Genomic DNA, 16,361 nt, shown 5'->3' with positions numbered 1-16,361 from the left:
CTGTTATAGGGCGCGTGTGCTCGCCAGACAGACAGAGAGACAGAAAATGAGAAATCACCCCCAGGGGGGATGGTCACACCGCAATCCCTTCTCCTCCATTCTCCTCTCGGGATCTTGGGCATGCACGTACACGCGCCCGGCGTGAGTTTAAGCCACCGGGTCCGGGACTCGAACCGCGGTCGACCATGTGGGAGTCCAGCGACATAGCCATTATGCTAACTGCTGGTCCCCTCATTTTCTAATTTGTAAAGGAATTAGTCTGTGTTCTTGAGGCTCCCAGCAAGTTTATAAAGCCATGACGTTGGCGTATATGTGCATCGTCTTTCTTCTCCTTTGGCTTTTGAATCAAGTTTACAGTTTTATTTAGGGCCTAATTTTTCTAATGGTTTCCCCAGTTATTTACGTGGAATTTCCACCCCAGTTCAGTACCCCACACCCATGGGAGAGCGTGAACTTGGAGTTGATTGCTGTCGATGCCACCTGCTCATATCTGCATGACTGGTTTCTTGGTGCCCTCCGAGTCCTGAGTAAACCCTTGGGGCAGCAGCTAGGTCAGCTAGGTGGGCTAGCGCACACATCGCCTTGTTTCTCAGCTGATGCCAGTCCCGGGGAGGCCTGTTGGAACTCCGAACTGTTTGCCTCTGCTTCCAGGTGAAGCAGCCACTGTAGGACAGGCTGTGGGCACCGGTTACAGCCAGGCAGGCGGCCTGACAGTGTTGGTGTGGGGGAGAGTAGGCAGGAGAGGCCTGTATAAGTCTGAATTTCAGAATATTTACAAAGTCTCCCTGTTTCCAAATACACACACCAGCTTAAAGTAGACCAACAAAACAATCGCAGAGTAGAGAACTTCAGCTTTTTGGTCAGTATATAGAAGAGTATGATTTAGTAACTGACTCGACACTCCAGTCTTCTCTAAGGCACTGTGTTGCGGAGTGGATTTATAATTAACTTATCAATTATTGAGTTGCACATGAGTCTTTCTAATGGACGCACAGTTCCCCTTTAAAGCATTCCAGCGTTCCCCGAGTGTGTCGGTGTATTGTTAACTTACCGAGTAAACCCTCCATAGATAACTGCGGGGGGAGACTCCGGCTCCCTCTGGGATGACTGCCTAACCGCCCTGCGTTCCATACCCAGGGCTCCTCGGGTGTTTGGGGGAGATCCAGGCTCCACCTACTGCCCGAGTGGCTCCTTGGCACTGTGGCATTTCCTCAGCTGTCAACTCTCACCTTATGTTCACGGTAGTTTTTAAATGTCTGTTGAAGATGAGAAGAAAAATCGTGCCTCCCCGAGTTGCATTTCCTCTCCTCGGCTTGCCCGTCCTTTCCCCACCTTGGCACGCTCACATCACCTGGTAGTCCCCTTCCTCGTGGCCCCTTCTGGTTTTAGCTGAGGCCTGAGGGTGAAGACCCTGGTGCCCACCTGCAGCCTGGCCTTCAAGACTGGCAAATCAGGCCCCAGCCTAGCGCCCAGCCTCCAAACCAGCCCTTTGCCGTAGCCGGGCCCTTTGCCAGGCTGGCACAGTCCTGAGAGAGCAGGGTCGTTCCTGGCGGGGACTCGGAGTACCATGCCCTCCTCTCCTGTCGGGAAAGGTCTGCCCGGAGCCCGCTGATCAGAAGCAGCCTCACCAACTGTCCTCGCTCTCACTGAGGTGCTTCCTCCTCTGAGCTTTCACGGTGCCGGGATTCACACCTCACATTTTGATCCCGTTATTGCCTGGCATGTTGCTTGCCCAGATTGGCAGCTATTGGGAGGCAGGAAGTGATCATATATAGCTGAGAGTTTACAGCTAAAATCCTCTTTTTTTTCCCCCCTTTTTCCTCTTTAGGTTTTTGCCATAGGGTGTGTATTCTCTCTAGAGAGAGACGGAAGGAAAGTGAGAAATCATTCCCCGGGGGCGGGAGGTGGGGGGAGGCCGTGCTGCCGTCCCTTTCTCAGGATTTTGGGCATGTGCATACACGTTTTTTTCAGGCTGCTAGGGCCAGGACTTAAACCATGGTTGACCATGTGGGAGTCCAGCGCCTTAACCATCATGCCACCTGCTGGCCCCAGTGGCTGAAATTCTTTTTGTCCTGGAAGGCAGTGTAATTGTGGTACAGGAGTTCTCACATGCTGGTGGGCACTAGAACCTGAAAAGGGCCTGATTATGATAGGAATTGTGGTTGGCCCCATGGGCTAGTGGGCTAGGGGAGCCATATCCCCCCAGGCAAACCAGGCAGTTCAAATCCTGGCCCTGGTGACTTGAAAATATGTGGGTCGTGGACCCAAATGCCAAGAGTATGGAGAAATGGAAAAGGGATTGCAGTGTGACCACACCCCACTTGGGGGTGCTTTCTCTCTCTCTCCCTCTGGCCAGCGCATGTGCCCTCTGGCAAATTAAGAAACAAAACAAAAAGGAATTCCTGCCCCACCCTGACTTCTGATCCAGTGGGTCTGGGGCAGGCCTGAGAATGTGCATGTCGAATGTGCTGTCAGTCCCAGACCCCACTGTGAGCACCCCGGGGCAGGGGTTTAAAGAGCAAGAACTGGGGCCAGCAGATGGCATGATGGTTACGTCGGACTCCCTCACAGCTGACCACAGTTTGAGTCCTGGACCTGGCGGCTTAAAACCTGGCACGTGTGTATGCATGCCCAGGATCCTGGGAGGAGAACGAAGAAGGGATTGAAGCGTGGCCATCCCTCTCCCCGGGTGTGGAGGGGTGTGATTTCTGACTTTCTCTCTGTTTCTCTCTCTCTCTCTCTCTCTCTCTCTCTCCCTCCCTCCCTCCCTCCCTCCAGTGAGTGCACTTCCCCTATGGCAAAACCTCTAAAAAATAAATCAAGAGCAAGAACTGGGACGCCCACCACCCGGGTACGAGGCGGGTGCTCCCCCCCATCCCCTCACATGTGCAGTGAGTAAAATCACCCTCTCACCTCACGGGTGGTGGGCAGCGAGTGGTGGCAGCGTTCTGCCCGTAAGAGAACCCTGTCCACGTTAGCCGTTACCAACAGCCGTCTGGACAGGAATCAGGAAGCGGCGTTGGGATTGGGTAGCAGGTAGCATGCGTGAGAACAGCCGGGCTCACCTGCTGTGGCCTCAGCCCCTTTCATTACCTTTGTAGTTCGGCACAAGTTATTCAAAACTTCTCTAAAACCTCAGTTTACTGATGTACAAAATGTAGACAGTAGTGGCACCTGCAGGTGGCATGGAGGTAAGGCGCTGACCCTACGTGGCTGACTTTCTAGTTCGAGTCCTGGACCGGGTGGCCTGAAACTCACACCAGGTGCATGTGCGTGCCCAAGATCCCAAGAGGAGAAGGAGAAGGGATTGTGTCCTGGCCATCCCCTGGGGGATGATTTCTCTTTCCTTCCGTCTCTGGCGAGTGCACATGCCTTATAACAAAAACTAAACCAACCTAACATAGACGGTAGTGCTGGCCTCCTCTCCCTCTTGGTGGCTGAGGGTCAAAGGGAACGGTGTCCCGACAGGACTAACGTGGAAGGCATATCCTGGTTATCACTCGCAGAGCCTTCCCCTCGGTGTGGGGCCCTGCCGAGCTCACATCTCCCCTGACACTGCTGCGGGCGGGCGCTGTGGCGGGATTAGCAGCGGTTATGACTGGGGGATACAGGGAGCCCATGGGTGCACTCTCATCGTACCTTGAAGGCTGATTCGCTGCAGTACTCTAGTCTCCCCCTTCTGCTGCCGTGCGTCTCAGCGATGCCATGCGACGGTGGCCACATTCTGCCCGTCTGCCGTCTCAGCCTTTGTCCTGTCTAACGTGGCGGCCCTCTAGGGGTTGCCAGGCTGTGCCAAAGGAAGAGGCCATCCACGTGCCTGCCTCCAGCGTCCTGACTGTCCTGTGCAGTGTCCGCCACCTCTGCAGGCCTGCAGATGGCTGGACATGACCCTCTCCCTTGTCATCTTTATCTCTCCGTTTACAAAATAATGCCTAAGTTGCTCTAATTTGAAAGAATTACATAGATTGAAGTCTCAGTTTCCTTCCTGCAAAGTAGTTTGGATAAGAACTTTCTTTCTCCTGGGGACAGTGACTACTTACCTGTGGCTAGTATCTGTGAGGGGTTCTGAAACTCTTCATTACAATGAGGCAGGTTGCCAGCTTACAAGGGGAGGTGAGGATTTTCAGCTTTCACTCATACATTTGCATGACCATTATAATCTCTCCACTGGCCTAACTACAGTGAACGTTTCCGTGACCATTACCTAGTTCTTTGTGGTCGTGTCTCAGCCTTATCAGCCTTGTTCTAGCCCAGGGACAAGATGATCTAAAAAGACGCTTAAGCAGAGCAGCCCCACACCGCGCCCGCACACAGGGCCCGTCTGCCTTTATCGTGCCCAGCCTCGCAGCGCTCCCTGGTGGGGCTGTGCGTGGCACGTGCCTGGACCTTCCCCCGCGTGTGCTCTCGCTGCTGCTCTGGGCCCTTTCAGGCTCAGGTCACAATAGGTGTTGGTTTGGCCTTGCTCTGGTCCTTTGTAGACATCTGCCCACATCACAAAGCCCCTACGCTTGGCACAGGCTGCAGTGATTGGCACCGCCTCCCCGGGAAGAGTCCAGTCCTGGAACAGTGGGGGTTGCAGGTGCGTTGGCACGTGGCGGTGGGGAGTGCACACAGGCCTTGCCCACCCAGCTCCTGGCGACGCTCGGCAACGCCGTCCCATCCCTGAAACATCTTGGCCTCGTGGGCTTGTCACTCCAATTAAAACTTAAGCATGAAAGCGGCCGGGCTGCTGCTCCCTCAGTGCTGAGTCTGCGCGGGAGCGTGCCAGAGCGTGCCATGGAAACTGCGGAGGGGCGCCGCGCTCGCGTCGGGGAGCGTTTCTTCAAGCTCTGCATCTTGCTGCTCGCCGCTAAGTGCACCTGAGAGGCGAGGTTCTGTTTGCCAACAGAAAGTCACCTTTGGGACGGCGGTGAAAGTCATTTTCCACATGCTCGCAGATAGCGCCTGTTACCAAGCCTCACGCTATGACTTATCTCTGGCAAGGACTTACAAAATAGTCTCTCTGGCTGATTGTCAAAAATTACATCATATCGGAGTAAACTGCTTTTAAATCAGACATCCATTATTCATGTATATTAACTGCTTTTTTATTTTTTTATTGGCTGTTTTGTGTATGATTTACTCCTTCTCGCTAGAGCCCCCTCCCTCCCCAATTGTCTTTCTCATCCCTCCCCCTTTTTTTAAAATCTTAGCTCATCTGTGAATTTATAGAGGCTGTTCACTTAGCTTCGTTGCAAACATCAGTATGCAGACCCTGCATTTCTTGTAGTTAAATTTCACATTTCTGGGTGGGTCACATTTCTGTCGGGTCAGAAGAGCAACACAAGTCGTATTTACATAAGTAAATTCTACCCCAAAGGTTTATGGGCTTTTTTTCTTTTGTTCCTTTTAGTTTTTGAAAAATGAACCTTATTGTCTCATACCGTCAGACTCCCGCTAAATGAAAAGGTACCTGCCACTTAGCAAACAGCTGAATGCATCGCCCCGGGTGGACGGCAGATTGCCTTCCTGTGTTCACCTGTATCCACGAAGCCTGTGTTTTTGCAGACGCACAGTATAGCGTTCGCTGCTAATGGACAGGAACACAGAGATGTGTGGTGTTTGCTCATCTATTCATGTTTTCATCTAACTTAGGCTGAGCCCCACTCAGTGCCAAACACGGTATCAGCGTTCAAAGAAGTGTCTGTCCACGCCCGACCGTGAGGTGCGGCCCCAAAACGCACCCTGCGCAGCTGCCGTCTTTGCGATTGTGGTCCTTTGTCGTGATTCATGGCGCTTGACTGGTTGGGATAAGAAGGACTAGATACAGTTTATTCTAGTATGTAACCCTAAATCGCTATCACCGTTGCTACCTTTAATGTTTACATTTTCTTTTTTGTCTTTTTTTTTAATTTATTTTAGCATAGGGCACATGGGCTCACTGGAGAGAGAAAAAAGTGAGAAATCCCCTGAAATCCCTTCTCTGCTCTTCTCTTAGGATTTGGGGTACACACACATATGCGCCTGGTGTGATTATTCAAGCTACTAGGTCTGGGACTCGAATCACCTTAACCACCATTCCACCTGCTGTCCTAATGTTTACATATTTTTAGTGTACATTTATTTGAATCTTTTTTTATTTTTAAGTTTCCTGTAGGCTGCATGTGCTTGCCAGAGACAGAGCTAGAGAGAGAGGAAAGGTGAGAAATCACCTCCTGGAAGGGATGGTCACACTCCATTCTATCACCCCCTGGAAGGGGTGGTCACCCTCCTTTTTTTTTTTTTTTTTTTTTTTTGGTAGAGTTTTTTTGTTGTTTTTTGTTTGTTTGTTTGTTTTTTGCTATAGGGCACATGCACTCTCCAGAAAGACACAGAGAGACAGAAAGCAAGAAATCACCCCCCAGGAGGATGGCTACGCCGCAATCCCTTCTCCTCCATTCTCCTCTTGGGATCTTGGGCACGCATGCACATGCACCCAGCATGTATTTAAGCCACCAGGTCTGGGGCTCGAACTGTGGTCGACTACATGGGAATCCAGCGACATAGCCATTACGCCAACTGCTGCTCCCCACACTGCATTCTTTTCTCCTCTTTTTTCCTCTTGGTATACTGGGGAGGGACACACACACACACACACCGAGTGATTTTCAAGCCACCAGGTCTGGGACTTAACCTGTGTAGTCAGCCACATGGGATCCAGCCACTTTAACCTCTGTGCCGTTTGTTGGCCCAGTGTTTAAATATTTTTATACACATCTACTTGAATCTCTGTTCACTTCCTTTCAGCAATTTAGACCTTTCTTTCTGGAATGATGTTTTTTTAATCTCCTGAAAGTACCTTCTTAGCAGTCTCTTTTGTGAGAATCTGTTGGCCACACGAGCTGTTTGTGTCACTGACATCTTTATTTCATCCTCATTCTTGAAAGGTGACTTCGTGGGACCAGCAGAGAGTATAATGGTTACGTTGCTGGACTCCCCCGTAGACGACCGCAGTTCGAGTCACAGACCCAGTGGCTTAAAACTCACACTGGGTGTGTGTGTGCATGCCCAAGATCCTGAGAAGGGATTGAAGCATGACCATCCTCCCTGGGGGGGTGATTTCTCACTTTCTGTCTCTGTCTCTCTGGCAAATGCATAAGCCCTATGGCAGAATCTCTCTTTTTTTTTAAAAAAAAAAAAAAAAAGAAAGAAAGGAAAAGAAAGGTAGCTTTGCTAGCCTTTCACAATTCTAGCGTGACAGTTACCTTTTCACAGCCCTGGAAGGTGTTACTGGTTTTGACTTACACCGATGCTCCTGAGACCTGGGCTTTCGCTCTCACTGTCACTGCCATTCAAGTCTCCTTCTCTCCTTTAGGCTGCTTTTAAGATCTCCTTGTCTTTAATTTTCTGTGACTTCATTCCAGTGTCTCTACATGTGGATTTATTTTTATTTTTCCTGTTTAGGATTTCTTGCACTCGCTTCCTGTCGGTTGTAGGAAATTCTCAACCGTTACCTTTACAAAATGTCTTTCCACTGGTTCTGTCTGGTGCTCAGGCCACCTGTGTGTTAGACCACCTTGTTCTTTCTGCGGTGGGACTGGTGCATAGTTTCCACTTCTCTTTGTTGCACTCTGAATAATTCCCCAGTCTTCCAATTTGCAGATTGTCTCTTGGACTCTTATAGTTCATGTTTATCTCATCCATTGACTTATTTTTTTTTTTAAGGTTTTTGCCATAGGGTGCATGTGCTCACCAGAGCTGAGACAGAGTAGGAGAGAGAGACCACCCTCCAAGGGAGATGGACACACCATAATTCCTTCTCCTCCATTCTTCTCTTGGGTTTTTGGGCGCACACACACACACACGTATAGTGTGACTTTTAAGCCACCACATGTGGTGCTCGCGCTGTGTTTGACCATGTGGGAGTGCAGCACTTTTAACCTCTACACCACCTTCTTGCCCCCTCGTCCATTGACTTTTTTTTTTTTTTTTAAATAGAGGTTTCTGCTATAGGGCACATGCGCTTGCCAGAGAGACAGAGAAAAACACAGAGACAAAAAGCAGGAAATCACCCTCTGGGGGTATGACCACCCCGCAATCTTTTCTCCTCCATCCTCCTCTTAGGATTTTCAGTACACACCTGGCGCGAGTTTGAAGCCATCAGGTCCTGGACTTGAACCACAGTCAACCACGTGGGAGTTCAGTGATGTAACCCTTATGCTGTCTGCTGATCCCATCAACCACTGACTTTTCGATTTCTAGAATTTTACGTTTTATTCTTTAAATCTGTGTAATCATTTTTGCTACTTTTTATCTGTTCTCTCTCACTTATAAACATTTCAGCATGCTTAATTGGCATCTTCCAGCTAACAAATATCTAATATGCTTGGGAGTCTAATTCTACTTGGTTTTCTGTCTCTCACTTGTGATAAATCATTTCTTTCTGCATTTGGAATTTGGTGTGTGCTTATATTTGGTGGATCTTGATTTGTAGATTTCTTAAGGGGCCTGGCTTGAGATTATCTTCCTCCTGAGAAGATTCTTCCAGGTCCAGTGAACCCTGTTACCAATCTGAAAATACCTTAGTTACTAGGCTTGGGTTCTTTGGCCCTGCAGGTGGTGTAAACTCAAACCCTTGGCTGTGGTGGATGTGGTTGCAGGCTGTTTCCCACGTGCACTGAACATGAGGCAGACAGGTTTCCACCTGGGCAGCCTTCACCAGTGGACGGGTTTCTTACGTCCCTCCCTTGCTTTTTGCTGAGTGTGTATCACCTTACCACAGCCAGGCTCTATGCAGAGATCTCGATTTGATATTCTGCTTTGGGCCAGCCAGACCCTTGGTCTTATTTCCCCAGCTTTGTGGCCTTCTGACATTGGCAGGTGTCTCCTGGCGAGTCCTTGGCTTGGATGCCCACTCCCTGGTGCTGTCTCCATTACTGGCTCTTATGGGTTTCCCTGATTCCTTGTGAGGCAAAGAGAATGTCGGAGGGACTGTTCGATAGCCCAATCTTAGCCAGCATTTTCAGTGTTTGTAAATCAGAGGGCTTTCCACACAGTCCAGCCTGCCATGCTGTCAGGGGTGGGACCTTAGGGCTCAACACAGTTTGAGTGTTCTAGAATCTGGGTTTTTTGAAGATATGTAGTGACTTGAAACAGTGTGCGAAACGGAACTAAGGTACAAGTTAATTTTTGTGCAAAAAATTTTAGGAATCCATGCATAGTGTGTTCATGATGTGTGTTTTCCATGAACTTTGTGAACACCTCCTTCTGTTGTGAGTGGGATGAAGCAGTTCCTTTGTACAGGCCAGCAGTAGCATGGCTCATCCAGGAGTAGAGGAACATGTTAAGCAATGGAAGGCATTAAAAAAAAATGTATTTTAATTTGACCAGAAAGGGACAGAGCAAGAGAGAAAGAAAGTGAGAAAGCAAGCCACCGGGTGCAGGACTGGAACCACGGTCAGCCATGTGGGAGACCACCACACCACCTGCCAGCCCCCGGAAGGCATTCTCGAGTATCGCGCCCAGCCTGTGGTAAGCTCTGTGCTTGCCTGATGCTGTGTACGGTCCGTCTCCACACACAGAAGTGCCAGGCGTACCTGGGCCGAGTAGACACAGCATGGATGAGTGTTAAAACTCTGCCGAAGAACACCTAAGGCTAGAGCGGCATGGAAGGAGCGGAGGGGCCCTCGGTCACCGTGCCTCACAGTGCTACCTGCTCTGCAGGTGGTCACAGGCTACGCGCTGACTCTAAGACCCTCCGTGTTTGAGAACCACAGGCCTGGGACAGTGTCGCACAGGTCAGTGAGTCCCTTTAGCGATGCCCAGAGTGGGTGAGCTCTGGCAGACGGGAAAGGAGAGAGCGCCAGGCCGTCTGCGCTGCTCTCTGGACTGTGGCTTCTCGTGACTGTCCCCCACACCCAGGAGAGCAAAATACATCTGGTAGTGCCGACGAAAGGCTGTCGGGGTTGGGAAGGAAGGTAGGGGGGCTGTCACCTCCAAGAATTTCATTCCGATCTTCCTCCTGTGCCTTTGTCCTGTGCTCCGCCTCAGTCTAGTACGACTCCTCACCTTTCATTCTGCTCACATTTTAAAATGGCAACCAGCAAATTTTTAATTCACAAAGTTTTTAAAAAGTGCTACAGTCTTGCAAGGAAGCCCTCTGACTACTCCTGACCCCTTGGGAAGACAGTGCCGGGTTCTGAGGAGGTGAGCAGGCTGCTCGGGTTGTTGTTGGTGTTGGCGTAATGCCGACGCAGATTTGAGTATGGGAAAGACTTGCTGTTTGTCAGCTCGAGGAAATGTGTGTGAAGTTCCTTTCCTCGTTCATCAGCATGTGACCGGAATCCGGGGACAGCAAAGCTCGATCTTGCTCTTTATGGAGACCTCTGTGTGCGCATGGCTCACGTCTAGCTAAGAGGGAGTTAGGGAAGATTGCAGGGCCAAGTCCAGTCCTTGCTGGTGAAGGAGGGAGCTGGCCTGCCCTGAGCTCATCCCCCTGCAGGGACAGTAGCCTCTGCGCAGCTCCCCCGGTGCCGGGTGGTTGGAAAGCCAGTCATGGCACCCTGGTCCGTGGCATCTGGAAGGTGTAGGGCCCCCCCGCCCCAGGGCATTCACTGATGTCGTCCAGATGCTTGGGCGGCCATGACTGCCGCCCCTCGTACTCCACCACTGCCCCCACCCCCGCTGAGGACCCCAGCTGCTGAGACACGGCTGTGGGATGGGCCAGGATCTCCTTAGAGAGGCAGACGGCCTGGCCCAGCTGGTGAGGGGATGGACCCTGTCGGCTGGCAGCACCTGAGGCTCCCGCACGTCGTCTGCCGTCCCCGTCCTGCTCAGTGCTCAGTGCTGAGATGACTAGTGCTTATGGACAGGCCTGTTGAGTGAGTTACAGCACTGTGATCTAAAGAATGAGAAACACCCGGAACTGTGTGTCCTGCGCAGCCACTAAAACGCACCTGATCTCTCTGTAGGTTCTAACAAAGGGGGAAACAAGGGTTAAAATCGTCTCATGCAGGAAAAAAATTACCGCATACACACATGGAGAGACAGCTGTGCAGAAAAAAGTCCAGAGGGATATATACCAGACTGTTAAAAGTGGTTATTCCTTGGGGCCGGCAGGTGGTGTGGTGACTAAGGGCGCTGGACTCCCTCATGGCTGACTGTGGTTCGAGTCCCGGACCCGGCGGCTTTCCTTCTCTCCCTCTCTGCCCCCTCATCAAATTTTAAAAAGTAAATAAGTTAATTAAATAATTAAATAGAATAAATAATTCTTTTTTTAAAAAGTGGTTATTCCCAAGAGATGGATATACAATCACGTTCTTTCTTATGTAATTCTGTTATGTTAGAATTTGTTACATTCAAAATCAGAAAAAAACAGTGTTTTGTTTTTGTTATTATAGATTTCAAAGAAATCGGAATAATTGAGAAAATTGAAAGTTAATATTCTGAGACTAGGGCTTATGGAAATATTTCTAAATGAGGAAAACAAAACAAAACAAAAACAGACCCCTAGCCATTTTTACGGACAGTGTTTGCTTCCGCCTAGTGCCTTTTAGATCTCCCTGGGAGCCCAAGGGAGAGGAGAGACCACCGGCCTCATTTTCCTTTCCTGTCTTTGCAGGGTTTAGCTGTTTCACATCTTTGTTGTTGTTGTTGTTGTTTTAAGAAAAGGAATTATTTTATTTAACTTTATTCATCGTTATTATTGTTTTTTAAAATTTGATCAGAGAGAGAGGGGAAGTAAGAAAGCCGGCAGGTCTAAGGCTTGTACTGCGGTCAGCCAGGCGGCAGTCCAGCGCCTTAACCACCCGCCACCTGCCGGTCCAGTTCAGGAAATTCTTAAACATCTAATGCCTGTGAAACTGCTCCGTGATCAGGGTACAAGCCCTCCTATCGGCAGAGCGGACTCCCAGTACTTAAAGGAAAACAGTGCGAGCAGCATCTTCCCACTCGGGCACGCCGTGCAGCACGTCTTGTCCAGGACTTCAGCTGTGGGTCATTCCGCCTCCTTCCCAGCCTAAACCTACACCTCCGAGAGTGAGTCAAGTGGCTGTGGGTTGAGACTCACCCAACTAGGGCAATAAAGAGAAAAATTAGTCTAATGCATGGTCTTAACAAGAGTGAGAGTGTGAGCATGAATAATTAATCTCGCTAGTCCTGGGGCAATCAGATAAAATGAAGTCCCATTTGCTCAACCTTATTAAAAGAGAGAGAGCGCGGGAGGGGGAGAAATGGTAAAGGTCGTTAAGGGACTTGTAACATGGAAAGAACCGCCTTGGAGAGGGGTAATGTGTTTTCTAATCTCTGTGGTCTTTAACTAAACATAATGCTAAAGGTGCTCTTTGGGTAGTTCTGACTCCTTGAATTATTAAACATTTTAGAAAAGACTTGACTCCTGACTACCAACTTAGATGTCTTTATGATGAATTTGCGGAGAGTCTTTTTGGAGAGGGAATTGGATCTCACTCTATCACTTAGAAATGATTCACCCACTTGTCAGAAAAGAACTTGTAGAGAAAGAAAAGACAGGAGTGGAGTCAGTATCAGACTTTAATTCCTGTTTACCACAGACATTTTGCTGACGTAAGGCTTGCCTTCCTGCCAAAGAAGTTGAAGTATTTTAAAAAACAAAACATTGAGTCCAAAATACAGCTCTGTAATGATAAGTGTGTGCACAATATTACTTTTATGATAGACAGTGAGGTTGCTGTTTAAAAAATTGTTTCTCTCTCCCCACAAACTGATCTTAAAATGTTTAGGTTATTTGCTAAAAATAGAAGGTTTGATTATTTCTGTAGTCTCACGCAGAGGAATAGTCTTATTTTGGATATTTTAGAATTGCTGAAATGATCTGAGTCAGAAACTTTTTATTTATTTATTTATTTTTTGGAGAGGTTTTTGCTATAGGGCACATGTGCTCGGCAGACAGAGAGACAGAAAGCGAGAAATCACCTCCAGGGGGGATGGCCACGCTGCAATCCCTTCTCCTCCATTCTCCTCTCAGGATCTTGGGCACACACGCACACGTGCCCGGCGTGAGTTTTAAGCCACCAGGTGCAGGACGCGAACCGCGGTTGACTACATGGGAGCCCAGCGCCATAGCCATTACGCTGACTGCTGGTCCCAGAAACTTTTATTTTCAACTGCTTTTTAGCTTGTTTAGTTTTAGGGATTAAGAGGATATTTTAATTCGAAATTGTACTCTATCCTTTCAGCTGCTGTTAGCAATAGTTAATTAACATTAGAGTATTGTTTTGACTATTAGGAATTACCAGAGAGAAGGGGCTAGTAGGTGGTATAGTGGTTAAGGTATTGGACTCCCACATGGCCGACCGTGGTTCGAGTTCCAGACCCAGAGGCTCAAAAATCATGTCGGGCACGTGTGCATGTGTGTGCCCAAAATCCCAAGAGGAGAACAGAGAAGGGATTGTGGTGTGGCCATCCTCCCTGAGGGGTGATTTCTCACTTTCTCTCTCTCTGTCTCTATCTCTATGGCAAGTGCACACACACTATAGCAAAAAATCTCTCAAAAACAAAACAAAACAAAACAAAAAACCCAAACAGTCACTTTGTTAGAAACATGAGTTGACAATGAGATCCGATTGATGGTTTTCAGGATGGAGACCATTTAGTTTATTATAACTTTTCAATACCAAAATTAAAATCTGTACACTGGTAAGTGATGAGCGTTTGGATTAACAAGAAGCTGCACATCATTTCTCTGTGTTTGCAGAGAGATCTCTGCAAAAATATTGATATTAAAACTTTTGTTCAGGGTCCAGTAGATGGCATAACGGTTATGTCACTGGACTCCCACATGGCCAACCACAGTTCAAGTCCCGGACACGGAGGCTTGAAGCTCATACCAGGTGCATGTGTGTGCATACCCAAAAATCCCAAGAGGAGAATGGAGAAGAGATTGTAGCATGGCCATCCCTCTGGGGAGTGACTTCTCACTTTATGTCTCTCTGGCAAGCACACATGCCCTGTAGCAAAAATCTCTCTTTAAAACAGGACAAAACTTGTATTCAGTGATTCATTTTAAAAGATTAACCATGTGGGGACCAGCGGTTGGCATAATGGCTATGTCGCTGGACTCCCATATAGTCGACCATGGTTTGAGTCCTAGACCTGGTGGCTTAAACTCATGCCAGGCGCGTATGTGTGTGGACCCAAGCTCATGAGAGGAGAATGGAAGAGAAGGGATTGAGGCATGGCCATCCCCCCGGGGGGGGTGATTTCTCACGTGTTTCCGGGGTATTGCATGCCCCCAATAGCAAAACCCCCCCCCCCCCCAAAAAAAAAAAAAGATTGGGACCAGCAGTTAGTGTAATGGCTATGTCGCTGAACTCCCATGTAGTCAACTACAGTTCGAGTTCCGGACCTGGTGGCTTAAACTCACTCCAGGCGCATGTGCATGCGTACATGCCCAAGATCCCAAGAGGAGAATGGAGGAGAAAAGATTGCGGTGTGGCCATCCCCTCTGGGGATTAATTTCTCACTTTCTGGCGAGCGCATGTGCCCTATAGCAAAAACCTCTCCCCAAAAAAAGGCAAAAGAGAGAGATTAACCATATGATCAGCAGAATAGATACCATACTTAAGACTTAAATAATCTTCAGAAAGATTCCTTACAATTCATCCTTTTCAAGACACAGAAGTGCCCTACTGTACTGGAGGAAGCCTGGGGGTCAAGGGTGCCCTCCTGAGTGTGTTTACACTTTATGGAGCAGAGCTTTCTGAAATTACTGAGTGGAGAGTAGGTCGAGAGGAGTGTGTGGCTTGCAGTGTAAAGTAATCATGCGGTGATGAACTGTGCAAGCTTCCTCTTCCTGGACACTTGCACCTGTTCTTCCTTTCACTCTCTGTGGCTACAATTCAGAGAGAGAACCCACCTGGCTTGTCTGCACGCTTCCTGATCCCTTGTCAGCTTTCCCATAAATTCCAGATCAGAAGCAGTCAGTGAGTCTTAGTTTCCATATGCTTTTATTTTCCTTCCCTTTTGCTTTCTTAAATGTGTTTGCTATAGAGCTTATGCGCTTGCCAGAGCGACAGGGAGGGCAAGTGAGAAATCACCCCACCCCCTTGGGGGAATGGTCATGCCCTACTTTGCTGTCCTCCATTCCGTCTCAGGGCTTTGGGCACATACACACAAGTACCCAGCATGCTTTTGAAGCCACTGGGTTCAGGACTTGAACCACACAGATGGCCAGGTGAGATCCAGCCACCATAACCACCATGCCACCAGCTGATCCCATACATCCATTTTACTGGGAAGAAGTTAGGATAGAGAATTTTCCCATTGGCCACTTCCTTTGTGTCCTTTGAGTTGGTTTCTATCGGCCTGAGGAACTCTTTGGGTTTTCCTTTGACTTTTATTTTTGCATTTTCTTTTGGCATTACATAGCCATGTCCCTGCGCTGCCAGTGTCCTGCGAAGGTCAGGAAATCAAGCGGCAGAACATCTTAGCAGTAGCTGGTGGTAACGATCACGCTCTGGACGGGTGAGATGAGGTGTTCGGCGTCGGCCCGGGGCATGGATTGGGCACCTACATCTTTTTCTTCTCGCTCAGATCCTGGTGTACAGCCTGGAAGCAGAACGCTGCCTGTCGAAGCTGGGGAACGCGCTTGGTGACTTCACGTGCGTCAACCTCAGGGACAGCCCTCCCCACTTCATGGTCAGCGGCAACATGGACAGGAGGTACGTGTGAGTCACAAGCCCAGTATTGTGCAGCCACTGCTGCTTCCGTGGAGGCCCGGCCACCCAGCCCCCACGGTGCTCGCCAGTTCCTCTCCCACCCACAGTCCTCGGTTCCGCCTGCAGCTTTGCCCACCTGAGTTCAGCCCTGATCCCATAAACCCTGACCTTGGAGCACAAAGTCTCGTATTAGGTAATAGTTGGATATAGCTCTGCCCCTGCCTCATTTCTGAAGCGCTGCAGGAAGGTTTTCTTTTAAGCCATTTGGTGGACGCAGTTGGTGGCAGGTCCAGTGAGACCACTTGGAATATCTTTTGTCCCCCTGCTGCAAAATTTGTTTGGCATTTAAAAGCTCACTTTCTAATATTAAAAACAATAACCTAAGGGATGAATCATGTTCAGCAGAATAGGGTTGCCTGCCAAATGATGTCAAGAGTGTATTTCAGAACACTGTGGTGTCCCTCTGGTGATGGAAGAAAAAAAGAGACTTCATGTGAGCAGATTCCAGTTTCTATTTAGCTGATTAGCAGTCTTCTCTTTAAAGCATTGGCTGAGGGAGTCAGATTTCCCGGTGCAGGCTCCGGTGCCAGCCACGGCTGCTCCAGGAACCATCAGCACGAAAGGATTAAAGTGTTTGCAAAGATCCTCCGGGTCCAAATTTGGGGTTTTTCCCCCTCCCTCCTTCCTCTCCCACCCACCCCCCCCCCC

The 16,361-nt window shown here is 49.0% G+C and overlaps 1 protein-coding gene and 1 long non-coding RNA gene across 3 annotated transcripts in view; one reads left to right on the top strand and one right to left on the bottom strand.

Moving 5' to 3' along the window:
- The window catches only part of LOC102482095 (uncharacterized), a 6,461-nt gene extending 2,032 nt beyond the window's left edge, over positions 1-4,429 (bottom strand). Inside the window, exons 1-2 of one of the 2 annotated variants that reach the window (XR_335028.2) lie at positions 4,041-4,429; positions 3,640-3,787 (exon numbers count right to left, since the gene is read on the bottom strand). This is a non-coding gene — a long non-coding RNA (uncharacterized LOC102482095). The remainder of the gene's footprint in view (positions 1-3,639; positions 3,788-4,040) is intronic. The other variant, XR_335029.2, reaches the window with a different exon arrangement.
- FBXW8 (F-box and WD repeat domain containing 8) overlaps positions 1-16,361 on the top strand; it is a 136,955-nt gene that overhangs the window by 102,510 nt on the left and 18,084 nt on the right. Inside the window, exon 8 of the mRNA XM_006151574.3 lies at positions 15,529-15,656. Coding sequence (XP_006151636.1) covers positions 15,529-15,656 — 128 coding nt within the window. The remainder of the gene's footprint in view (positions 1-15,528; positions 15,657-16,361) is intronic.

The sequence above is a fragment of the Tupaia chinensis genome, unplaced genomic scaffold (genome assembly GCF_000334495.1).
Source record: "Tupaia chinensis unplaced genomic scaffold, TupChi_1.0 Scaffold000320_1, whole genome shotgun sequence".
NCBI classification, from domain to species: Eukaryota; Metazoa; Chordata; class Mammalia; order Scandentia; family Tupaiidae; genus Tupaia; species Tupaia belangeri.
Note: the sequence above shows the minus strand (reverse complement) of the source record. Positions and strands in the feature narration are given on the sequence as shown.